This window comes from Leptosomus discolor, chromosome 3 (assembly GCF_034619465.1).
Source record: "Leptosomus discolor isolate bLepDis1 chromosome 3, bLepDis1.hap2, whole genome shotgun sequence".
Classification (NCBI taxonomy): domain Eukaryota; kingdom Metazoa; phylum Chordata; class Aves; order Leptosomiformes; family Leptosomidae; genus Leptosomus; species Leptosomus discolor.
In genome coordinates, this window is record NC_141393.1 from 1,986,040 (window position 1) to 2,012,644 (window position 26,605).

General features: G+C 48.1%; 1 protein-coding gene across 1 annotated transcript in view; it reads right to left on the reverse strand.

Annotated features, from left to right (window-relative positions):
* The window catches only part of MDGA2 (MAM domain containing glycosylphosphatidylinositol anchor 2), a 244,782-nt gene that overhangs the window by 112,791 nt on the left and 105,386 nt on the right, over nucleotides 1-26,605 (reverse strand). Inside the window, exons 7-8 of the mRNA XM_086462047.1 lie at nucleotides 21,459-21,788; nucleotides 9,338-9,631 (exon numbers count right to left, since the gene is read on the reverse strand). Coding sequence (XP_086318173.1) covers nucleotides 9,338-9,631; nucleotides 21,459-21,788 — 624 coding nt within the window. The remainder of the gene's footprint in view (nucleotides 1-9,337; nucleotides 9,632-21,458; nucleotides 21,789-26,605) is intronic.

Below are 26,605 nucleotides of genomic sequence, written 5' to 3' on the forward strand. Positions count from 1 at the left end.
GGCCAGGGAGTTTATTTCACAGCGCGTGCAGACACTCTCCTCTGCAGCTCCTCTGGTGCTGGCTCCATCCTATTTCCCACAAATTTCCACAGCCTTTCCACCGACCTGCGTTAGCCACAAAACTATTAGAAAAGGCACCATCCAACCACTGTTTATCCAACCCTAAAACCCACGTTGGGAAGCAGCAGGGTGAAACATCACAGAAAGGTGCTGGTCTCACTTGGTGTACAAGAGGGGAGAGATGCACGTACAAGACCTTCCGGACTTTCAGGTGGTTACAAGCTCTTGCGGGGGACAATCTTCTCCTTGCATCAACCCAAACCAAAGCCAAACTCCACCACATCTCCACCTACCATTTATGTGCACTGAAGGTTTTAAATAGAGCACGGATGCTGTTTGCTTCACGCCGATCCTCCCTCTCTCGAGTTTCCAGGGGCTAGCCTCGCTTCATGGAGCTAACTTCAAACAGCTGCAAGTACCGACCCGCCAGTGTCAGCAAAAACGCTACCATGGTTAGGAGAGAGCAAGTTTCTCTCAACAAACCTGAAAGAAATACTGATGGATTACAAAGTGCTGCTCCCCCAAGATTATCAATTTGGCTACTTGGATCCTGGATGCTATATCTCCAGGAGAAGTAGAGCATTCAAAGACATCCTGTTCTGCTTCTTCATATTTTAAATATAGATACGCAACATTTACACCTACTCCCATTCCTCCTCTCATTCTCACTTCTTAAAAAAACCACAAGACTTTTTTGTCTGGAAGACTGTCTTTGGTCTTGCCCTTAGACACTGCTGTGAACTGCTCTGTGGTGTAAGACTATCTTCCACAAGCCCAATTGTCAAAGAGAAACCTCTCTGAATAATTCAGTTTTTTCTAATAACATCCATGTTTATGCTGCAGGTTCTGGGGTACTTGTTGCTATGCTGCCTTTTGGAACTTCTAACAAGAAAAAGATACATCTCAGGAGGTTCTCTCAGCGACTACAGTTTTAATATTAAATAAGAAAGTATTCAAATGTTCTCATTCTCATTTACAATTTTCCGTGCTGCCAGTGTTTGCATATTCATTACCTCTCCAGGTCACCAGACACACATTGCCTTTGACCTTGCTAAATGTCAAAAAGCTCCCAGTATTTTGCTTTGCTCATCAAGCCATCAATTATTTCCATATATTTGCCCTCCCTTGCTCCATTCGGATAAATTACATAGAAAGCCGTAATTGCTTATGCACGATGCTGAAATCGTTCTCTACCACCTTTCACTGAGGATTTTATAGAAGAGACTTTGACTGTTGTTTTATGTAAAAGCACTAACAGAGTTTTCTGGAAAATTTCTAGTGCAAGAACTAAGGAGCCGGGAACTCCACCCACAGGTTAAACACAAGGACGGCGGTAACAATACCTGGACTGCCTAAATATCTATCACCACAGGGCGGACTGAATCTTTAGGCTCAGGGAGGCAGCGTGTGTCTGTGCCACATGAGAGCAACCCTGGGGAAAAAACCCGCAACCCAGGGATGTGGAGATCCTCCAACACAACCCACCGGGATGGAGAAAGCCACTTCAGAAAGCAAACGGGAGCAACACATCGTTTGAAGTCTTAAAGTTGTTCAGGTCATTTATTGACGCCCATACTCCCAAAAGACATGAAAAATGGCCCAGAAATATAAAAGCAGCAAGGCCCAGTTCTAGCCCTCTTTTAGCCTGCCCTCTCTCCCACCATAAACAGCCAAAACCAAAACCAAATCCTATCTATGGAGCAAAAAGTCGTTCAGAAAGTGAAAAGCCAGGGACTGTGTTGGGTTATAGGACACGTGTCCTGAATACTAATCAGCTTCTTCCACTCAAATCTTCAATTACAACATCAGGGCAAAAAGAAGTATAACTGTGATGTAAAAGATACAAACTTAAAATGTAAATACTGATTTTCTTTATCATTTCAACCTGCTTAAAAATAGATTTCTATGGTTATTTAAAAATAAAGACATTTTCCCCGTTCAATTACTCTTCTCGCCTACGGAGATTCCCTGAGTACCCCCTTTTTAATTGAGTTCCACAGTTAAAATTTTACAAGCAGATTCGAGAATGTAGGTGGTTTCACTGTCTGCGAGTTTTACTTGCACTCCTGATCCCCGCTCACAAATCCCGCCTGGCTCTGCCCAGCAATACGAGCAAAGAACTTGGGGTGCAAAAGTCTTCCTAAGGAATGAGCTGTTCTCACGGCCCCGGGAACCACAGGGCACGTTCCTCTGGAGCTGAAACCCGCTGTGAGCATCTCCAAACCACAGCAGCGACCTTGGTCCCCGTCCCCCTTCCTGCAAGGCTTTGTCCACCCAGCTTCAAAAAACACCCGTCCATGGACTCAGAGACTGTCGGTCTCCTGGCAAATTACTGCAGGGATTAACCACCCTACGTGTTAAAAAGTTTTGCATAATTGCTTTCCTAAATCTCCATGAGTTTTAAGCTCGCTGATTCTAGCTCTATTTTGGATGGAGAAAACTTAATTCCTTTCTTTTGCAACAACCTTTTATTTCATTATTAATATAACTTATAATATTTACATATAAATATTCCATCAGGTACATATTTAGACAGGCACAGAATAGACAAGGCAATTTTTCTGAGCTGCCAAATAGCCTGTCTAAAGCGTGAAAGATTATTTTTTCCCACCCTCAGCTGCAAAGAACATCTACAATCAAAGCAAAGCGGACCCAGTTCTGAACCCTCCTGCCAATGTAAAGCCTGAACAACTAATTTATGCCCCACTGATACGCTGCCGATTTGCAACGATGCACCTGAGATCATAATTCAGCCTCATATTTCTTACTAATTAGCTCTGTTCCATTTCAAATATAATCCCTGAAGAATGTTCCCCTTCAGCGTGATTTCATTAGTTGTTTAGAATTTATTACCGAGTAGGAATGACATACATAAAACTGGAACTCAAACGGAAAGGGAAATTCAGAGCATCACAATGCGGCCAACTGCTCTGCCAACCAGGTTACCATGAAATATCTTTGATGTTTTAAGAGGCTTTACAAGTACTTGGAGACCAATGCATTTGGAAAACAGTTTATATTATAAACAATATTTTATGTAGCACCAAAGTAAAACTGGAGCATATAAAACGCAAGCCCAACTTGCAGCAATGTCCACTGTGAAAAATGATTCTGTCCTTCCCGCTATCATCGCTTGATAAGGCACACGATGTAAACATTTGATTAGATTGTACCTGGTGGCATTTTTATTTCCCGAGCCTTCTCTTCCAGCAGTAAAAGTGGGGCATTTAAATTATTACTGGATTGCATCCTGTCTGCCAACAGCAGGCATTTATTTCTTTATTTGAACTTTTATTTATCCAAATTTGCGCACAAGGAAATGGCGAGTGGGAGCGGGGCTCCGAGCATTGCCACCGCGCGCCCTTCCCACTTTCTCCTCGTCTTAGCGCCCTTCTGCAACCAAACTTGGACAAGCCACCTGTAGGAGCACAGGTCTGGAACAGCCCTTCCCTTTCAGATGCCGCCCTCTCAACTCAAGAGCAAGGAAACCACGTCCTTGAGACCCTCCTGGCAGGAAGGTTCGTGGCTGGTGGGGCTTCTGGTGGGTCCCTCAAGGGCAGACACAAGCTTCAGCAGGAGCTGGGGCTCCGTCTGGACCAGCATCTTTCACCTTTGAGCACTAGCTTTGGGGGGAAAGGAGCAGTGTGCCTGGCAGCACCAAACCAACGATATCAACAGCGCTGTTGGACGAGCGCTTTAAGTCAGCGGGAGCCGGCGCAGGTCTCTAAGCAGGCACCGACGTGCCTCCTCCGCCCCACTCCGCTTCCCTTTCCCTCTCGCAGGCACGCAGCAAACCACATTCGGGCGACGACGCAGTTAAACGCTGGCACTGCTGCTCCGGGAGGCGGATTTTGCACTGTTAGCCCAGCCCTCCCAAGTGAACTGCTCGTGGCGTTTAAACCTGCCGAAGGGATGGATCCTCCTGGGCCCAGCAAATGGCCTTCCCTGTGCAAAAAGCTTCCCAGAGCGTGGAAGGAAGATACAGAAGGACAAACGCCATTCTCCGAAGGGCTCATATATTGACCACGCTACAGATGGCAGCACATTCAAAAAAGCCTAGTCACGGGTAAGAAACAGGCAGAAAGTCCCTGCAAAGGCAGGGGCAGAGGAGCTGGCTGCACAGCAAACCAGGCTATTTGGTGCTGCCTGCTCCTCTCCGGGGCAGAGACACCAGGACAACATCCATGGGGGTCCTGGGAAAAATCTCTGCTCTCCAAACGCTGCCTCTGCTTGCACAGCCCCTGGGGAACCCGCACCGGCAGGACTTCACAGGCCAGGCTCTGCCGATGACTTACCTACGATGCCAGACCTCCCTCAGCTCTGTCCCTAGCGTCACAATTAGCTTCACCTTTCTTTTATTATCCTAGAAGAGTGAGAAACGAACTCAAGCACTTTACAGAGTGGTCTTTTACTCTTGTTCTTCCCCCAGAGGTCTCCTCCAGTCTCCCACGGGAGGTGGACACTACGGTACCAACAGTGACCAAATCCCACCAAAGGTGTTTAGCGCTTCTTGCTGCTGGTGCCACACTTCCACGATCCTCATTAACCTCTCAGAGAAAAGCCAGCAGCACTCACAAAATTTGCCAAACAATAAAGATCGAAGTCAGTGAAGCCCATAGCTTGTGATGGGCGCCAACACACCTAAGAGAAACCACCACTGCGTAACAACAGCAGTAAGCAAAGGACACAAGGTTTAGCGATCAAATCAGATATTGCATGTCTTTCATTACTACAGCATCCTCAGAATCTCATCTCCAAAAACTCCAGGGCAGAACTGTCACCCCTGCTTTACAGACAGGGAACTGGGACAAAGAAAAACTGTCCCAGACACTCTCCTTAGGACAGGCTCTGCTCCGTTCTGTGGCTGCTTTGCTCTCCGTAGCCACACAGGGAGCACAGGTACCTAACATTCAGGGGGTTAAAACTTTCAGTTAAATTCCTCTCTAGGGCCGACCCAATCAGACCTCAAAACAAGCATCTTCTTTGCTGTGTTTTACTGTTGAGCAAGCACTTCAGGACGTGACAAGGATGGCATGACTCAAAGCGTACCCAAAAGCACACCAACCATGACTTGCCCAACAGACCTGGGCTCGGAGAGATGAGTCTCCCTTTCCTTTCGGTTTCTACTCCTGCATTTTCATTTTCCTACTAGAAATTTTTGGAGTTTGATGGTAAACAGGAAAAATTAAAAATCTTAAACCACACCTTGAAGCCAAACTGTGACGAAGCACAGGAACCAGCCATTTTCCGAGAGAACTCGGAGTTTGAGATCCTGACATCACTGAGCACGGGGTTAAAGGGATGGCAGAGGAAAAAGAGAGGTGAGGAAAACTCTGTTAAAACTGGTCAAATGAACTAAGAGTTGGCCAAATTAAAAAAATGCCTTTAATTTGAATTTATCTTTAGTTTTTCTTTAGTTTGAATCAACAGATACGACTTGGAGCAGCAGTTCCACTGAAAGATTTGCCCTGTGGAGCAAAACAGAGTAATACCCCACTCTGGTGGGACAGAAAGTCCTGCTCTCACAAGCAGAAACTCTTCTGACACCCCAGAGAATGGGAAAGTAGCCGGACACCAACGTCCATGAACATATCTGCTTACTCACCCACACACCATACACAAAGTGAAATCAATGAGTTTTTATATACATAAAAGTTTTTCATCAATTATCTTTCCCTGTTCATAACTGATAGAAGCATCTAAAATAAATATTACAAAATCACTGAAAAGAACCGATTTTTATGACAATTGAATAAATGCTATGCTAGTTACGGAAACGACGCTGAAGTCGATGTGAGCACACGCGCTTTCCTCCCACAGGAAAACTAATCGAAGCATTACATCAGATCTGCTTTGTCCATTCGTCTCCAAATTGTCACCCGCTAGGATCTGAATAAAGTGAGTAGAAATCTAAACAAGAACCGAATAAAGAAAAATCCCCTGTAAATTCCTGTTACGCTCCTGCTTCTTATAAACATCTTCAAGTCGTGTCTCTCATCTCTTTCAGAATACGTGAACCGCTGCACTAACGCAGCACCGAAAACACACAAAACCAGAGCAAAACATTGTAAAATAACAGCAATCCAAGCACTGCATCCACCAGCCTTTGGAATTCAGCAGGAGTCATCCCACTGGGTCCACCAGGGACTGGCTCAGGTCCTGAAGAAGTGCTGCTGGTGGGAAGTCCTCATCCACATCCTGGGAAACATTCCCCAAGACCCAGACTCAACCGCCCCCTCCTCTAACGTGAAACACATAATTATCTCCCTGCTGAAGAAAATAACAGCATCTGTTTAAAAGCTTTGAATTGGAGACCCGGATAAATGGTGCAGAGCTCGCTGGATAAACACAAGAGTTTCTATGACTGCGAAAGATTTGAAACAAAAACTTCCAGGGCAAAATGTGGGACACATCACAGCTGTTACACAGAGCCATGTCAAGAGTGCTTCTGAATACTTGTTCTTCCAGTATCCCCCAGTGAACTGAGCTTCTGAGGATTTAAAATAAAAAAAAAAAAGAAAAGCAAGCAAAGCTGAAAATGACTTTTAGTACCTGAAAACACATGAAACCGAGCTCCTTCTGGTCTCATGACGCTCCCAAGGCTTGAGACAAGAAAGTCTTGGCACTGGGGATGGGACAGCCAGCTTGCCCTGGCCGTTACTTTGAGGGTTTGCTGTTTGTAATTGCTGGAGTGGATTTACCTCCACTGAAGATCTCGCTTTATCGGGAACGCCCTCCTCTATGCCATATTTGTGCATGAACTGAATGACTTGAAGAAGCCTCCATCCACATCTCCATCATCCACGTGTCCATCACCCACACACCATCACAACCAACCCAAACCAGGATGTTACAACCACCACGCTGGACTCTGCATGGACATACGGCAAAGGTGATCTACAGTGACAAAAAGAGAATATAAACTCAGCGGCTAAGACGGAGGACCCAAGTGGCCAGAAAACAAAATCTTCTCTAGTTCTGACAGCAAATCAGTGACGGAAAACAGGAAAGAAGCCACTTTCCCTCCTCCTTATTCACGAGGACCACTGCTCCACTGTTTCTATCGCAGTTCTTGTTCGCAGATTCACAGGGGACTCCGCAAATCAGCTCTTACTGAGTTTACTATTCGTGTCTCCTCTCTGCTGTTGAAGATCAAGATCAAGAACGCTACAGAGGCCAATCCTGAGTTCAAGCTATCCGAAAATCTTGCACATTATCACCTTTCTCACTCAGCACTGTTGCTCCCCGAGGAGATATACTTAGTCAACCATTTCTATGGGCCACCCTGCTGCTGACCTCCCGAGCTCTCCCAACCCAGCGTCCCAAGAGTAACAGGCTGGGGAATATCACAGCAAGCGTTCATACCTCTGGTCTTCTTTAATTTATGACCGTACTGAGCAATCTTTTCTCGAGGTTTTCAATGTTTGCAAAGAACAGCAAAGACACATCCCAGCAAAGCTGTGGTAGCCAAAACACACCACATCCAGCCTCTGTGAATACACCCACTCAATCTCAGCAACTGAAAATCCCTGCAATGGTTTTGTGCTGCTGCTGTCTGCTTTCTCCCCAGCATCGACCCCAACTCTCCTGCACTATTCACCCTGTGAGGGCCCAGGACACGGTACCACCAGCTCTATCAGCCCGGACAATGACCTGTGCCCTGGTGGCACGTCCATTTACAGGAGAGACTTGAGGTCTCCTCCGCATCTCCTATATTCTGCCCTTCCATGTCTTTCATCTTCTACCTTTTCATGATGTTTACTTTCTGCAAATCACCATTTCTGTGTGGCTAAAACGGAACACCTATAACGACAACAGCTTGTTATGATACCTGAACGAGACACTGGGTGTCATCAGGAGCAGTCCTAGTGATGATAACCACAAAAGCCATCATCTGAATGACCACAATCCTTGTAATAACAACAGCAGTAAAAATTCTTGTGGCAGCAAGGGCTCCCCAGTGCTACCACAGCTCTGAATTAAGGTAGCTCGTGCAGGCCTGGTCCAGCCCATTTGTGCAGGAGCGAGTTTTCCCTGCAACAATCCTTCTGCTTTAAACTGCCATCAGTAGGAGACTCACCCCTCCGTGGTCTTTTAACGCTCTATAGGGAAAGACAGACCTCCCCAGAGGAGGATCTAAGATCCAAGCCACTTGCTGCAATCTCTAGGAGGGAGCCAAAGACACCTCTGCTCCCAGTTTAGATACGTCAGCCCAGGTGGGATGGAGCCAGTCTCAGTGCAGATGAACCCACCACCAGAAGCCCAAGCGAGAAGGCTCCAGCTTGCCTGCAGGCTTGACTCTCAGGAGGCTCTCGGTGTCGTTAATCCACGTGACTGCCGGCTGGGACAGAAGCATGCTTTGATAAAAAGCTGTGCCAGCACAGCAGTAAATAGCTCTGATGAAAGCGCCGCAGATACCACAACATGTAATCAAGTGCATAAATACTTTGTTATACAACAGACCTTGGAAAAAACAAATCAGTTGATTATTAGTAATAGCTATGTATATTGCAGCATCTTATCCCTGGAGGCCCCAAAAGAGGTCAGTTGTGCTCAGCACAGAACACTGTCAAAAAGCAAATCTGCCGTAATATTTGGGCATCTGAAACCGGAATAAATGAGGGTGGCACAAGTCACCTTATAAAAAAGTGAAAGTAAGTACCAACAACATAACAGGCACATGAAAGTCATTTAGTGAGTATCTTTATCAGATACACAGCAACAACGAGTGGCTCATTATTTCCCACAAACCATATCAAACCAGACACCATTTTCCAATAATAAATGCCGAGCACTTCCAATATAATTGATTTCCCCTTACGTCTTCCTTCCCATTCCTGATGCTGACGGTTCGCATTCAGAGTCAGAGCAGACCGTGCAGATCTGTATGCAGATCAGCTAAGATGGAAGAGCTCTTTCTCTCATGTTTTTCTTCTTGTTTTACACAGTATCAACAAATGAGAGCAGTATCAGATCTGCATTTATAGAAATATGCCCTCCTATCTCATGTGCTTGTTCCCATGTCAAGAAATTCAAAGCTAGGCACTGGGAAAATAATGATTGCCTCAGACTTTTTTTTAAATATAAATGGGACTACTATGTCATTTTTACTTCTATATTTACATTAAAATCATGGATTCAGGGAACTACAGAGCCAAACGACACAGCATCAAAAATGAAACAAGTAAGACTCTCGCTGCTGTGTATTTAGGGGAGAAACAAATCAACTTCTTTTTCTCAGCTAAACCACATGGAAAGAAAACAAGGGTCTACTTACACTGTACAATGAGCTGTACCAAAGCTTCTCTGGGTTTGACATTAAACCCGTTGTATTGGCTGGTCTGGCACCTGTAGGTTCCCGTCATCTCCCTGGACACGTTTACTATCCTCAGGATCCCATCGTAGCTCTCCGTTTGCATCGCCCCGTCCGGCATCGCGATCTCCTTGTCTGCTCGGGACCAGAGAATGATGGGCTTGGGCTTCCCTGTCACCTGGCACTGCAGCTCGATCGTGTCCCCTTCCCGGGTGACCAGGGGTGACTTTTCTTGAGGAACAGTCAAATTGGGTGGGACTTCAAAGGAGAAAAAGAGACGGTTCGACAGTTAGCATGAGAGAGACATCAGGTGCCTTTCCTGCTTGTACAGTCATAACCACGTGTGAAGAAGTCGCTTACACACGGACAGCAACGCATAGTGGCTACACACACTGGAAGACCGTGCAATGCTACCATGACAGAAGGTGCCCAGGTGCTTGAAGTGGTGAAAATAAGATTCAACAGCCCCAGCTATGACACTTGTCTGCCTCCCTGCGTGTCTCTGACATGCCAAAACCCCACACCAGCGAACATCAGCCCATTTGGGCCGCTGAGCGCAGCCAGTGCTTCATCACGGCAAGTTATGGCTTTACTTTTGATGAGTATTTGGCACTAAAACCCCTTTTTTACAAAAGACTGGCTGCTGGTTTTACCGTAGAACAGAAAATCCAGCCTGTAATGGCCACGCAACGAGGAAGAATCGTGCCAACTCAGAACTCAGCCCAGAACGGAAGCCCTGAAACCAAAAGGCAGTTGGTGCCTTTCTATCACAGGAGGTTTATCCAAGTGGTGCTCTTTCCACGGAGATTTGCATTAACAAATCCGGAAGGAACATGTGAACAACGGTTTCCACCAAGAGGTAGACATCCCCCTGGAGCAGGAATACCGGGCAGAGCCGCACAGTGAGCCGGCGATGCCCAAGGACCCAACCTTCCTCCCCTCCGCAGTCTTGCAGGAGCGAGACTTTCTAATCGCCCCCAGCGCCTCCCCAAACGATCAGCCACGGCCCCGAACCACCGGTTCTTGGCAGCGAGGAGGGGCGAGCTCGCCACGGAAGAGACGGTGCCGTGCAAGGTGCTCGATCGGGACAGAAATGCCGCGGCAGCCCCAGCAAAGGCATCGGCGTTCGCACGACGGGCATCCCAGCGAGCTTCCACTCTTGGTCCCATCAGAGGCAGCCCCTCTGCCTTTTAGGGGCCAGTGTTTGATAATGACAAAGCACTGCAAGCTCCACCAGCCTAACAAGGATGGTTTTGCCCCGTCCAGCTATCGTTCCCATCTCACCACACCCACGCCGCCTTCACAGCCAACTCCTTACGCCTCTCTCAGCGCCTCACAGACGAAAGCTCCGTCTCTGAAGCCGCCTGTGATCCTCCAGATCACACACGGCGCCTTCGGTGCCTTGCTCAGGGGGAGGGCACAGGCTGTGTGGTGGGGGAAGATAGGGAAAAACCTGATTTTTAAACCCTGCCCGCCTTCTCTTTCCTTTTGCGCCCTCTGAAAACTTGGCTGCCCTTATGGGTCTTCTGTCCTGAATCAGAGAGATGCCTTCTGTTTTAAAGCAGTCTCTCCTAGGAGCTTTACCTCTCCACGCTGTCCTGCCCTCAACTGCTTTGCTTGAATGCCAGGACTGACAAAATAGAGCCTGCACCGTAACTCCTGTCTGCAGGAAAAGATAATCAAAGGCTATTTTCAGGCCTCCCGAGACAGAAACAACTGACTTGTACCAGTGAGAAACAGTTCCAGTTTTCCCCCAGGATGTACCTCGTGTCTACGGACCTGACAAGCCTGCTACGAATCAGAGTTAAATCAGGGACTTTCATAGGTACCAAAATGCTGTTTTCAGCTGTTTTGAAGGCTTTAATAGCTCCTTCTGAATCTGGTGGGACAGGCAAAAGTAGAAATAACTTTTTCCACAGGAGAGGAAAGGAAAAATTATTTTATACTTCAAAAAAAAGAAGAAAAAAAAAAAAAGAAAAAAGAGAAAGACTGCTTAATAAAACATTCCCAACATTAATAAAACATGCTTATTCTTCACTTATGCCTGTGTGTGCCACAGCAGCCCCTGAGCACAAGCCAGTGCCCAGGAAACTTGGATCACTCAGAGGTAGCCCAGAGGAGAAGCACCCCATGAAGATGCCCAAAAGCTCCTGGTGAGGAAGGGCTGCAGGATACGAGATGGTCCACCCCAGCAAAGGGAGGGAGGTACAAAGCCAAGACAGCCGTCTTGTCAGAGCTCTACTAGAGCTGAGAGAAAAAAATACAGAGGGAAAAGAGCGCTGAAGGCAGCGAGGGGCAAGTCGGGGGTGTTGAAGGCAGTGAGGGGCAAGACAGAAGGAGCAGACAAGCCCTGCTCTGTGATTCCCCAAGCTATTCCGAATGCCTTTCTCCACCAGCACGTGCCCTTCTCTCTCCTTCATTTCTATATCCCACACTTGTGGCACTTGTGCTGGATCTGCACCAGCCAGGTGGTGCTTGTGATGGGACTCCTCCACCTTCTTTCATGAAAGCCAGCACATCAGGCAGATACAGAACAGCCCCTTCCCAAAGCAATGCCCTACGAGAACACAGACTCAACTGGGAAAAAAGGTATTGTTCCAAGAAGGAAAATGCAGTTTAAAGAGAAAGGTTTGAAAGTACACTGCGCACAGCCTGCCTGCAGGAAGAAGCCTCCTTCTGAACATTTTTTCCAACTCACCTGGCTTGTGGCTTCTCAGCTTAGTTCAAAGGATACACGGCTCTGGCTGGATCAGTAAAAAACCATGTACGTTGTCCCTTCCCCCTGGGCACTGGGTCTGCTCCCTGCTGGGAATATGCTTCGATCGAAGCATGTCCCAGTTGGTACGGATGCTGCAGGCTCCCCTGTAGCTCTCCTCTCGCTTCCCGCCCCTCCGGCACCACCAGCTGCCCCGGGGAAGCACAACCTTCTCCTGTCTCAGTGATTCACTGACCGTGAGAACCGTGAGGCCAAGAACATGGGGGTCACAGCCCTTAAACAAAATACCTGCTATCAACAGGGAAAAGGTCTGCTCTCTGCCACGTACCAGCCTACAGCACTAGAGAATCACAGAATCACAGGATGGTTTGGATTGGAAGGGACCTTAAAGACCATCTGGTTCCACCCCCCTGCCCTGGGCAGGGACACCTCCCACCAGAGCAGGTCGCTCCCAGCCCCATCCAGCCTGGCCTTGAGCACTGCCAGGGAGGGGGCAGCCACAGCTTCCCTGGGCAGCCTGTGCCAGGGCCTCACCACCCTCACAGGGAAGAATTTCTTCCCAATATCTCACCTAAATCCCCCTTCTTTCAGTTTGAAACTGTTACCCCTCATTCCATCACCACACCCCCTGATCAAGTGCCCCTCCCCACCTCTCCTGCAGCCCCTTTCAGCACTGGAAGCCGCTGTAAGGTCTCCCTGGAGCCTTCTCTTCTCCAGGCTGAACACCCCCAGCTCTCTCAGCCTGTCCTCACAGGGGAGCTGCTCCAGCCCCTGAGCATCTTCCTGGCCTCCTCTGGACCCGCTCCAACACCCATCTCCAGCTCTGCCTGCAACTCCACAGTCCACGACGTGCGTTTTCCCTTTGGTGGTTGTCCTTGTAGACCTACTTTCTGGACATGTTTTGCTGGCAGCCTGTTCCAGACTCCATCCTTTCCAGGCTGCCATCAGAGCTACAGGTCTGCACTGTAAAAATCACACCTTGCCTTAGCCTCAGAAATCACCCACTTTCTGGCTGGGGCAAGGGCTGTCACTTCTCATCTCAAGCACGGAGCCAGGAGCAGGAGTACCTTCGGCACAGCGAGGGGTCCTTTGCCAATGCTGCCTGCGAAGGCAACGCATGATGGAAGAGAGACATAAAATGAGAGAGGAGGCAGCAAGGCCAGCTTCATGTGTGGAGGCGGACCCAACCCTGGGATGGGATCCCAGGGATGGGAGACAAACAAATCGAGCAGCTGCTCCCCAGATATCCACAACGTTCCTCTGGTTTAAGAAACCCCTTCACTAAGCTCGTCATGGGAGGAGTAAACAACAAATTTAGTGTGTCCACGAGGTGGACCTAGAGAGGAAGGGGGGCAGAGATGTACGAGTGCAACTGGGGGCTGCTGAAGACTTGCCTCCCATGCAGCTGCACTGTGGGGATGCAGGAAGGCAGCAGCCCTGAGCTCCACCTGCAAGAAACAGCATCTCAGACCAAGAGGCAGGGGAAATTCAGAAATTTGCTCCTATTAAAAAAAAACCCTATAAGGCAGAAACCAGGAAAGAACACCCCCTGCTTCTCACGGTCACATGCAGCTTCTGGAGGCACTGGAGAGGAAGGAGAGTGAATGGCAGAGGACACGCACCTTTGGGGGGGGCGGGGGGAAAGAAAAAAAAAAAGACGACGCGTGCCAAAAAGGTCCTGCGCGACTCTGAGCAAGTAATTTACCCTCTCTTTAACTCGGCTTTCTTTCTGAAAAATAGAGATAACAGTACTGCAAAAACTGCACGTTGCCAAGATAAGGACCACGGCTACGAGGTCTGCAGGCAGGCTGATAAGATAGGCTGTATCAGTACCCCAGATGGAACGATACCTTAAAACACCCTGACTCATCTTCTCCTGTGGCATTTTGCAACACAACCAGTATCTGTCACGTTGTAAGCCAGCCAATCTATTATGGTTTACTGTATTTATTAATGTTCTTGTTACTGGAAACAGAGAAGGAGAGAGGAGGGACAAGGCCATCTATTAAAGCAAATCATTTCACGGGCAATGCCATAAAAAAGAAGCCTGGCTGCAGCTTCCCTGTATCGCATTTGACTGACGGTGCCCAAGACGGTGAGCTCCCACAACGAGTTTATGGCTACGGCCACAGTGGTTATGGCTATGGGTTCCCCTTAACTGGGATGCTGAGTCTCTACCTCTCATTAGGAAGGACAGCACTGAATCTTTGCTCAGGGAGGAGTTTTGGCAGAGTTTCCCTTTTTATACCCACCTATTTATTTTCACAAACTTGCAGGTACTTAATTACCTCCAAGAGGTCTATTCTACTGTCAAATTTGGCTTAAATTAGCTACAGGGTCAAAGAATATCAGGGGTGTGGGGTATTGTGACACACCAACTGATAGGCACTGGCAGCCTGACCACGTTTGACTTGTTTTCATCAGCAATAAAGCTTAAAAAAAGACACAAAAGAAACTCAAATCAGTGCAATGCCCACAGAGGAATCAGGAAGACGGTGGAGGGGGGAGATGAGGAGAGCTAGACAACTGAGGAGAAAATAATCACTTGAACTTTTTCTTCCCTTACTGTGACCCAAGATGTAGGGAAGCCCCAGGACCAGGGAACATGCAGCTGAGCCTGCTGTGGAGGAGGGCATGGCAAGCCTGCGTGAGCAAGGGTGTAGAAACACGGCATCACAGAATCGTTCAGGTTGGAAAAGACTCTTAAGATCATTGAGTCCAACTGTTAACCCAGCACTGCCAAGTCCATCCCTAAACCACGTCCCTAAGGGCCACGTCTAGATGCCTCTTAAACACCTCCAGGGATGGTGACTCCACCACCTCCCTGGGCAGCCTGTTCCAGCGCTGGACAACCCTTTCAGTGAAGAAACTTTTCCTCATGTCCAACCTAAACCTCCCCTGGTGCAACTTGAGGGTGTTTCCTCCCATCCTATCGCTCGTTACTAGAAGCAAGGATGCTCGGGCAAGGGTGCACAAGCAAAGACGAATGTGCAAAGGCGGGTGAACCAGGGGGCGCGAGCGCGGGGGCACGAGCAAAGGCGCAGGGGTGCGCGAGGGGAAGGTGCACAACCACGGGCGTGCTGGCAAAGGCGCGGCGGTGGGGCGAGGAGAGGGGGGTGCCCGCCAAGCAAGCGCAAGCGCCCAGCCAGCGAGCAGGGTGCCACCGGCTGTGCCAGCCTCCCTCTGCGGCACAAGCAGCGTCTCGGAGGGGCTCAGCCCTCCTCGCCCAGGCACCAGCATGTCTCCTGCAGCACCAGCCACAGAGCCTGCTGCAAATAAAGGTCAGTTCTCTTCCCGCTTGTGCAGAATAACTAAGTAGCTGCATCCTATGTTTGAGACAACAAACGTTACCTTATTCGTGCAGCAAGTGGCTTAAAAAACAAGTTAATACTCTTAGCAGTTAAAATCTGTTTCCTAAAGTAGAGGGTTATCACTTGAAAAACAAAAGCTTTAGTAACGCTAAAGTAGCACCGACGTTAAAAATATGCACTAGCATCTTTTGAAACGGGCAGACACACACGCATAAGAGGGCTAGTGTTGATCTATGTCCACTCCTGGCCCTTAAATAAAATGGTCTGAGACAACCTTTGCTTCTTAAAGTCGCTGACTCACCAGGAGGTCAGACGGCAGAAGGTATCACCGTATTGCTGCCCCTTTTTTTTTGTTAAAGTGCTCCCCAGGCAGACTGTATCTGTCTGTTTCCAGAGATAGGAAACCAGACTAGAGCCTTCTGCCTGTTCTCCTGTGGTAGTTCTACTGTAATTCCATAGGATTCCTGATGTAGCACAGTCACTGTGTCTATAGGAGAATGGGGACAGGGACCAAAGAGGCTATTTCAAAGAAAACACCAAAATGCATGAGCCTAAGATGCTTATTCACTGCATATTCTGGGCAGACACAACCTCGTTCTAGTCTACTCTAGACCTCTGAAGTCCTGATGGGTCAAGTAACTGTCCCTAGTTTGAACCTAGAACTTGCTAACAGAGAAACCAAAGGGGCAGAAGGGGCTCGGAGCAACCCAACCTGGTTGAAGACGCCCCTGCTTACGGCAGGGGGGTTGGACTAGGTGGCCTTTAAAGGTCCCTTCCAACCCAAACCATTCCGTGATTCTAAGACAAACAGCGCAAGGAGCCGCTAGAAGCAGTGACCCCATGGTAGGCTTGGAAGAGCCACCATGACCCCCGAGCTCTTCACCGGGGGCTGCAGATGGCACAGGTGAAGCAGGGGCTACTGTCACTTCAGTATTCCCTTGGGTGCCTTCAACAGGCAGAAAGGAAAGCCGTGGCCCTGAAGCAATCAGCCCAAGCAGCGATGGGGAGGCTGTGGGCTGGGAGGAGTTGTGGGCTAGTGTGATCAGGCTGCTTAAAAGGGACTAACGGTAATAACTAGTAATTATAGGATAAAGCAGAGCAAAGGATCGTTTGAGCTGCGTATCAAGAAATAATCTGTACTGCAGATTACTCAGAGATAATCTCCCAAAAGTGTTGGAAGTCACATTGTTCAAGTAATTTAAAACCAGCCTGGATAAGGAATACTGAAGAATCTACACTGTACTGGCTAGGAGGTAGAGGTGAAGTTATTGGTGTATCCTCCTTCTCTAATATTTAAGAATTTGAAGGTCTAAATTCTAGTATTAAGCACCCTCTGCCCGAGACATGTATTTCGGTCCCTGTTCATGATTCATTCTCCTTAGGTGATGGAGGGTTTTGTTAAGACAGGGCAGACCGAGCTGTGGTACAGGAAGCCGAGCTGGTATCCAAAACTTATTTGAGCAAGATCATTTAGCCTTTGAAGGGCGGCAAACGATAACTATTTGGGTTCTCCAGACATCTCTGGAAAGAGAGACCAAAACTGCTCAGCATACCCTTAATGGGCGTTTCTTTTAGGAGAAGTGTTGGGGAATACGGGGGGCGTATGCCAAAAGGGTCTCCAGAGGTGAGGAGAGAGCCCTGGGGGAGACTGGCTGATCCAGCCAAACGGCTGGAAAAGCAGCTGAAGTCAAGAGAATTTCTTTTAACCTCTCCGTGGCCTTTCATCACCACGAAAGAGGAACTATCTGGTTACTCATGTGGAAGGTAAATCGAGCGACCTGAAGGAAACTGTGTCTCGATTTCACGGTCGCTTTCTGTTCTCATTGCCCTGGTTGCCCGCGTGCTGCCCTGCCCCTATGCAGAGAAGAGAAAGCACAGCAGCCCACGTGCGCCGGGGCACCGGCCACTTCTAACGCAAGACATGAACATCGATCACAGATTTCATGGTGGGGACTGCTTAGACAGTAAAATAACTCCAGAATCAGTTCTTGCACCTCAACGTACTTTTAATACCTGAAAACACCACTTTACTCTGCAGTCAGAGCCTGAAGGGGCACATCTTAAACCCAGAACACCCGCAGCCAGCAGCAAATTAGCCAAATTAGCTCTCGGTGATCTCGCAGGAGTCGTCCTGAGGAGCTCCGTGAGCCAGATGCCACGCGAGATGATGAACCGACTCCACAACCCTCCAGAGAAGAATAAAGAGACTCGGCCACACGCGGCCGCTCGAGAGGGCGCCTGCTCCCAGAAACCCGGCTGAAGTCCGCCCACGGTGGATGAACACACCCCGGGGAAACCACGTTTCCCAGGGGGACCCTGGTGCTGGGGAAAAGGGGCTGCAGAGCAGGAGATGGCCTGTCCTCGCCCCCCTCCCCGCAGGAGCAGGCAGCCAAGGAGCTCGGCCAGCCGTGCTGCGAGCTGTGTGACGGGAAGGGACGGCGGCTCCCAGGGATGGAATTAAAAAGAAAAATCGCTGCACATTAAGTACTAAAATAGAACTATAAAAGAAAAGCTTTTTAACAAAATCCGGCATTTATCTGTCCCTTCTGTTCACCTATTCCTTTCAAAGATAAACTCCAAAGATAATGGCTCACAAAAAATAATCAATTTACCGCAATAATGAAACGTCTGTCTATTGTCTGGTACGTCTCAGGGTTGCCCGTGAACAATCGCTCTGGACGGTGCTTAAGGTTTACAAATATCTTAATTGGACCAGTAATTATCTCACAAAAAGCATTTTTTCATTATGCAAAGAGGCAGCACTGTGATTTTTAATAAACATTTAGAACTAAAATGAAGGTCTCTTTTATGTACCATCAGAGGGAGAACAAGATGACCAGGGGACACATGCTTCACAAACGGATCAAGGCCACGTGCCCTAACACATCAGCCTGGACGTTTAATTAATTCATTATTTAATAGACAGCTGATTAGCTTAACAGGGAAGCCCTCTTACCGTACTGCAGGGAGGTGACACAGCACATATACCAACCAGTTCTTCAGGAATTTCTCTGCCTGTCTCTGGCAGCACTTACGTAAAACCAACCCTATCTATCCACACGACTAGTCTCGAGGGTGCAACGGGAGACCTGGAGGCCACCAGCCTGCCCTGTGCTCACACCCAAAGTCAACGTCCCCCTCGGGGATGTGCCCCAGGGCCACCCCAGGGTGGTACATGCTCAGCACATCTTCAGGCTCACCCAGAGATGAAGAATTTGGTTGACACGACTGCAACGTAGGACATCTAGCTGTGACCACGCCGGGTAGGAATGAAAGAGCAGAAAGCACTCTCTTAGGAGAAGGCGGCTCACCAGCACCCCCAGCCCAAGAGCATCACCCACCTCCTCCACCCAGCCCTTCCCGCAGCAATTCGGAGCAGCGCAGCCAGAGAACGAAGTAAAACAACCCCCCTGAACTAACAACTCACTTCACTGCACAGCACTACCTCCGGGGGGGAAGATGAAAAGAGAATAAGCCAGAAGTGACAGATGTTACATCTCTTACTGTACTAATACTGATTTTAGGGGGATAAAGATAGCGTAAGAACCCATACTGAACCGAGCAGGCCATGCATCACCTAAAGCCTTATTCTCCCTGCTTTGAGTACGATATTTAAGGCAGAGAAAAAGACTGCTTACAAAGGCTGACCCGCTCTCCTCATCCACCTCTCTCTTGTGCTTACCACGAGCCTATTTTACTGGGGTGGGGTGGGGGTTGTTGCTGTTTTAGCATCTTCTGCCTTCAGCTTCCCCGTGACATGCACACACACACACACAGAAGAGCCATCCTGCCTTTCAGTAACATTTGCCCAGGGTTGCTTTTATGGATGACAGGGCTTTTATAGGGCAAATATTCAACATTTGAGTCTTCATTTCCACTATTCAGTGACCTACTTTATGGAGATGGGGCGGGGGGGGAGGCTGCTAGGGGATTACTTCAGGTCCATTTATGTAAGATACTCAGGACGCAAATCTATGCCTTTCCTGCTGAAAGCACAAAATGTCAAGGGAAAAATATTCCTGCTAAACAAGTGCAATGCCGACTATGCCAAGAGGCTGGCATGTCCCTTGCGCTGCCCCACGTCCCTTTCCAATCTGCTGGAGCGACGGAGGAGACCTAACCATCTCCCTCCCTCCTTACAAGGTGACACAGCCCCTCCTGCCCCACTGGGCGACTCCAGGAGGAACCTCGCCAGGAAGAGCAAATTCTCCCCCAAACCAGCACACAGACACGCAGCGCAATATTTAATATATCCGTGCAAGTCCTGGCATTCGGGAAACATGTTTGTGCCTAGGCTGTATGTTCATAATTACTACAGCAGTAATGAATCTTGATGAATCAGTAACGACCTTCAAGAGCACACTGAAACTATTTCAGCTTCCACTTAACCGGGTAATGAAGTCATACAAATAGGCAGAACTTCTTTTAAGATGCTCAGTAAGGCTGATCCCAAATGCTACTTTTTCTTCCCCCTTTCTGATTTTCTTGAGTGTTACAGGACTGTAAATTTAAGAGACGGCATAATTCATCGCTGCCTGCAGAAATTGTGATGAGCTTATAGGTATGGCCATCTAACAGACGGTTCCAATAAATCCCATCAATTTTCCTAATGATTCCCCAGCAAGTACAGGTAATACAGCGGCTAGTGTCTGCCAGATGGGCAATGCATGACTGCACAAACGTCACTGTCCACTTCACCCTGGCAAGCAGGCAACAAAGTTTGCTTGCAACTGCTATCCCTCATGCCAAACTCGGCTCTTACCCTGTAATAATCCTGTATTAAAGTCTAAACAATAATCCATCACGAAAGTTCTAAGACTGTTTAGATGTGACGTGTAATTGCCAATATTACTGATGTTGTAAAATTTGGAGAACAGAACTCTGGGTATACTCTTTGAGGCAGAAGTGTGCATTTTGTCTTTTTGAAAAAGTAGGAAGCATATACTTGAATGTGTTTGGTAAAACGGGGCCAGAAGATGTCTATTAAACATTTCCCTGCCAGGCTATAAAAATGTTTTTCCAGTGTGTTCTTTGTTGTCTTACTTCTAAATGGCATGCACTGCCTGCCTTACCCCAGTGAACAACAAGCACAATCTGAGGAAAAGCACAGCAACACCCCATGGAAAAGACAGGGTGGAGAGCAGATGTAATACTGACACTATTTGCCTCTGCATTTTAACATCATACAGCACTCTGAAAACAGAAATGCTTTTTTTCTTTTATCTTCTCTATAGAAATCAAGCAGCAACAACTTTTTCTTTTTTTTTTTTTTTGGTTGTTACTAATTTTTGGCAAGGAAAGACTTCTGCATTCAGAATGTTTTCTGGTTCATTTTATTTACATGGACGACCGCCGTTATTCAAGTCAACTACCGGGGGGAAAAGTCCATGAAATCTATTGGTTACAAACCAGCTATGAGCAATGAGATAAAGCCGGCAATCACTATTGTGTTACGTATTCCTTCGCCAGAATACAAGATCTTCATTATCAGCCAAAGTAACAGCCAAGGCTCCAGCTCATCAGAGAGAGAAACGTTTCAATCACCGATGTGGAAATCTACGTAATAGGTACCTTAAACTTTTTGCCTATTGGGAACAGCGTGATTCACCAACATGAATCCTTCAGAAAAAAAGAGCTCCTTCCTCTCTACTTGGCACTTGCTGTTCGATTAGAGTAGCTGGATGGATTCAGTTTGGCTAACATAACACCCTCCTCCTCCTCCTTGTAATTTCCCACTAGCTATTTTTTTCACAACTCCGGATGCCTTGAGGCGCTAACTAAAGGCCAAAGTCCTTTCGCAGAAGCAGTAACTTTTCTGACAGCAAAAGAGGACGAGTCTGGGTAAAGCAGATCCCAGTGTGTTCTTGGGAGAGGGCCCCGCGTGCCGCTTCTTCGGGTTTCTGTCCTTTAATCAGAGCAGCTCAGGCCCTGACCTAGGGTCTGCCTGGACGCCCTTGTGGTGAGAAGCGCTCTGTGCATGCAGCTTTGTTCCTCAGTAAAGGACAGCCACAGCTTGGCTACACCGAAGTCAAACTGGTACCAAAGGCGGCCTCCTTACCTGTACTGCTGGAGATGTTGACATCAATGCTGATATCCGATATGCCACCTCCCTTCAGAGACGCCACACACGTGTACGTCCCAAAGTCAGTGAATTTCAAGTCAATGATGTCCAGGTTTGTGGTGCCAGGTGACACATCGGGGTCAGTCTGCGTGATGACCATCCTTTCAGAGCTCCGCAGGGGACGTCCGTTCTTAAACCAGCTGAACGTAAGCTCTTCAGAAGGGATGGCTTCCACCTGGCAGGAGATTTTCACCTCGCGCCCAATCTGGATGTTGTCGTCTTTGTGATAGGGGTCAGGGGTGATCCAAAAACGTCCTTTTTTTAAGGCTGAAATATGCCAAATTAAAAAGAAAAAGTTTACTATAGTAAAGTACAAATACTGCACATTCAGACTTTGCAAAGGCTTATGCTCATGCTTCACTTCATGCCTACGTACGATTTTAATAGTCTGTAGCGACAGGACAAGGGGTAACAGTTTTAAACTAAAAGAGGGCAGACTCAGACTAGATATTAGGAAGAAATTTTTTGTTATGAAGGTGGTGAAGCGCTGGCAGAGGCTGCCCAGAGAGGTGGTAGAAGCCCCATCCCTGGGAACACTCCGGGTCAGGCTGGACGGGGCTCTGAGCAGCCTGATCCAGCTAAAGCTGTCCCTGCTCGCTGCAGGGGGCTGGACCAGATGGTCTGTGAAGGTCCCTTCCAACCCAAACCATTTGGTGACCTTATGGTGCTCGGGAAGTCACTGAAGCTTCCAATGCACACCTTTAGCACATGGTTCATTTTTTGCAGGATCAAATCTTATCGAGTATCACCACAGGGTGTACATTGCTAAAGTACTTCTCATTTCCAAAATGAAAAATAGGAAGTCACAACACCTAAATTAGGCTGAGCTGCTGATAACTGAAGAGTAACCAAAATAATTCACGAACCTTCAGTGTTTGTTATCCTTCCCTGGATGTATTCACAAGCCCGTCCTCACCCCCGCGCTATTAGCGCACCGGGAGAAGGGAAAATAAAGTTATCAACCTAACATCACTAATACAACCAGTAGTGTCACCTCCAATCTACCTGGGAACAAACACGGCCATGCAAAACAGCTTTGTGACAGCTGGTCCAACGAGAAGAGGTAAGCACACGCCGGAGGCTACAGCCTGCCCCGGTTTACACACCCTGCTCCTCCCCGGGGGCAGCCCGGAGGGCTCCCTCCGGCCCCGCGGCTGCCCAGAGGCGGGCTGCACCGCCTTCTTCTGGTGGGGAAACTGCTGCCAGTTCTAAAAGGCAAGGGGGCTGAAAGTACGTTTTTCGGCAATGGTCAACGGGACAAGGCAAAAAGAAGCTGTTCTGGGGGGTAACCGCGCGGGAGAGCCCATCACGAGCACCTTGGTTGCACCCCCCCTGGCTGGGTCTGGGCAGGTGAGGGAAACCCACCCCACGTTCGCAGGAGGAACCTGAGGCTGAAGGCTGCACACGCAACTGAGGGAACACCATTATCCTTCAGGGAGGCACAGGGTATCCCAAGAATCTCTATCTGCATCCGAGACTATCTGAGCCCGCAATACAAATTCAATTAATTCCCTAACCCACGGGAAAGCAGAGGTAAGGCAGTGCCAGTGTTTTAAATGGGAACCCCAAGGCAGACGAGCTTTTGAGGCCACCGCAGAGGCAGGCTCAGGGGCTCCCTACAGCCATGCAGGGGCACAGCAGCTCTGGAAAACGTTATTTCCCACCATCTTCCCGGTGAGATCAGCATCTTTTACTAGCATTCCCTCATCGATCTACTGCACAAGAGCAAAATAATACTGCAACTCACTTATCTGATTTTTCTTGTCACTCTTTAAATGAGCATAAAACTATCCAGAAACTATCACCATTTACATCAATAAAGTGATTGCTCTAAAGCAGTGTTGGTATGATGACACTTATTTTTGGAAGAGTGCTTCAGAATCGGCCATTAAGTCTTTCAAATACACATATATTTTGATGTACCGAATATAAAACGCTACTTATACAATCCCAAGATCCCTCTCCCCCGCCCCGTATCCGTGCATAAGTACGTCTGTGTGTTTATATACACTATCTCCAACTGGGAAGTCCCACAATGAAAATATCAGTTAGAAAAGTTACAAGAAAATACCCAGGTTGAACGCAAGCACTGGAAGACAAATATTTAAATCCACCATTTCTTGTCAGCATGTTGACTTCTCCCGGATAGTTTTCCAGGTTGCCCTGTTCTCCCCTCCAGCCCTCTCTGTGCCCCCATCCCCGCACCGTGCCCCGCATGCGGAGCATTTGAGTCAAGGACCCACCCGCAGCACCCTGCTGTCTGCCCTCACACGTTCACAGCCAAGGAAGCGGGACAGTGGTCACCAAGGGCAAAAGTTACGAGCAGAAAATCCCCCTGGCTCCCACGCTTCGGGCAATAGGTACTTTTCGCTTGCTGCGTACAGAAAGTGGAGCCACGTCAAACGGAAACGGAGGCACGAGGCACCCAGCGCGCACAGAAAGCGCGGTGCGTCGGCTCCTCACGGCTCTACAAGGGGCGAAAACGCTAATTCGGACTCGGTTCTGTTCGCTCAGGAGCTCCTTGAACAAAACCAACTCTTTGGAGCTCGCAAACGCCGTGCTGAATTAGCACCTCCACAACTTTGAAAAGAATTAACGTTTGCTTAATAATGAGGGGTTTTCCAATGAGGGAATAGCAGCATAAAATCCGGCTACTTGCGGACACCCGCTCACACATGGTGTGAGAAACTCCTTCCATGGAGGAAGCAGCCCTTTTAATCGGAGAACGAAAACGCTGTGACGTTTGCTGGGCTGGTCAGGAATGGCATGAAACGTGCTATTCAGTTGTAGCTGCGTCTTCAAGCACCCGAGTGGTTGACGTGTTTTTAAGAATTCCTTATTATTTCATTTATTTCGGTAAGTTTTGTGACTTTTATCAAGATCAAAACTCTGCATCGAAAGGCACTGGTCTTTACCGAGCACCTCCCATTCCCTTCCCAGAGCTGCCGGCGGCTCCCCAGGAAGCCGCAGGAACACGCGCTTTGATTCGAGAGGATGAACCGTACATCGCATGACGGTTGGAAACTGCCACCGCGAGTGACTTTGAAACATGAGCTGAACCTTTTTGTTTGAAAATGGAAGAACAAACAATGCTTACATACACAAAAAAACCCAGTAAATATATTATGCAAATAATTTTCAGACAGTTACAAAGAAAAAACAGCTCGACAGGCAGGAGGAGCAGCACATCGCAACCAGAATTAGTTGCTAATAACCTCAAAAAACTTCTGTTTACTTCTGTATTTTCCTCCTTTGCTTGGGAGTGCTCATACAGACCATTTCAGCAGTTTCTCATTCCTATAAAGGAACGACAAGGTCTAACAGGAAAGCCACATTAACCTTCAGCTGTCCTTTGCTATGGCTAGTGCCACAGCACCATCTGCAAGCTGAGGTAAGGGGCACAGAGCCTCAAACTCTGGGCCATAAGCCACTTACTTCACAGCCCAGGAAGGGCTCCACTCTCTGGCTCAAGGACTGAATTACAAAAACAACTACAGTTTTGTGGCTGTTGCTTGTTGGTTTGTTGTTAGGCAGGCTGTTGGTACAGGACATAACTGGGCTGGATCATCCGCTGTCCTGATGGGCTGCAGCAAACCCTAACCACCGAAGAACTGTGCACAGCACACACCTGAGCTAAGTGCTCTTCCACACATCCAAATACAAGGAGTTCAGAGGAGGGCTGTGACTCGGGGCACGGCATGGAAAAAGTTAAGGGAGTTTCTAGAAATTCTGACGTGAAGGAAGAAGTCTCTTTGCTCTATTCCCTTTCCTCGTCTCTTCCCCCAAACCAAAACTCTTCGTGTCCCCTTAAGCCACGTGAACATACATTATATTCACATTATATATATGCATATTACACACATATATATACACATTATACACACACTATATTCACCAGTGACAGCCATGAAATCCCCACATCAACATCTAACAACTGTGTAACTACAATCTATGGCTGAACGCCAACGTACTGTTTTGATAACCCCATTCTCCAAGACTCCACAAACTGCACAGCTATCAGTATTTTCTCCTGTCACCAACAAAATCAGCAGTAAACATGACTTTAAATTACAGTGTCTTTTCAGGGTGAAGTAAGATCATCAGCCAACCCGTCTCTGTAAATCCCTAATCTCGTTTGGCACCAGAATAAACTCAGTGATCTCTATGATTAACTTATCTTGGAGTTTTTAAAGCGCCACCAAAGCACATGAAAATCACCACCCATACCTGGAGGATGTCCCCAAGAAATCAACCACAGGTGCCCAAAGACATCTGCAGGCACGTGGAGCTGAAGGGCAGCGGGAGCAGGGAGCAGCATGGGGCCACGATGGGCCAACACGTTCCTCTCCGAACCTGGGACCCAGGACTACGGCCAGAACTGCCCCAGATGTGATAGTGCAAAGTTGCTCAGTATCTGGCCTAGAAGCACCCCAAAAACTAGAGTGTCCCTCATTGGAATTCCTGGTGGGCTTGCTCCACCATTCATTTTCAAGGATGGAAAGCACCCCAAGATGCAGTACTGCCACCGCTCCTAAGTAGTAATAAACCTCCCTTCTCCAAATCCTGAAAATGGCAGCAGTAGTTACGGTGTCACAGCATCTTCGGAGCTAGAGCTCTTTGTAGGAAGAGAAAATTGAACCTGGATCTCCCGCTCCAGACTGATGAGACTCCAAATCACTTCACATACTGGAAACTTCCTGACCTACCAGGTCAGAAACCCTTCTGAGCACAGAAACCCTTCTCAGTTACACCGTGATGGAAAAGAGGATGGTGTAAGTCAGAGCTGAAGGCACTGCTGGCTGGCAGAGACAGGAGGGGCTGGGATGGCCCTGCTCAGGTCTTTGAAAGAAAAGTTACTACAGCAATGAAGGGCCCCCGCTAAGCTAAGCTAGTCTCAGAGCCAGAACCAACAGGGTTGCCCTTGGCAAAACCACATGGGGCCAGCAGACCCCTCCAGAATGACCGCACAAGTCTTGGGAAGACGATGCTGTTTCTTGCAGGCAAGAAAGGGGTAGAGTCTTAGACACACACAAGCTAGATGTGGTCTCCAAAAAGACTTCAGACCTGATTTACACTGTGTATCA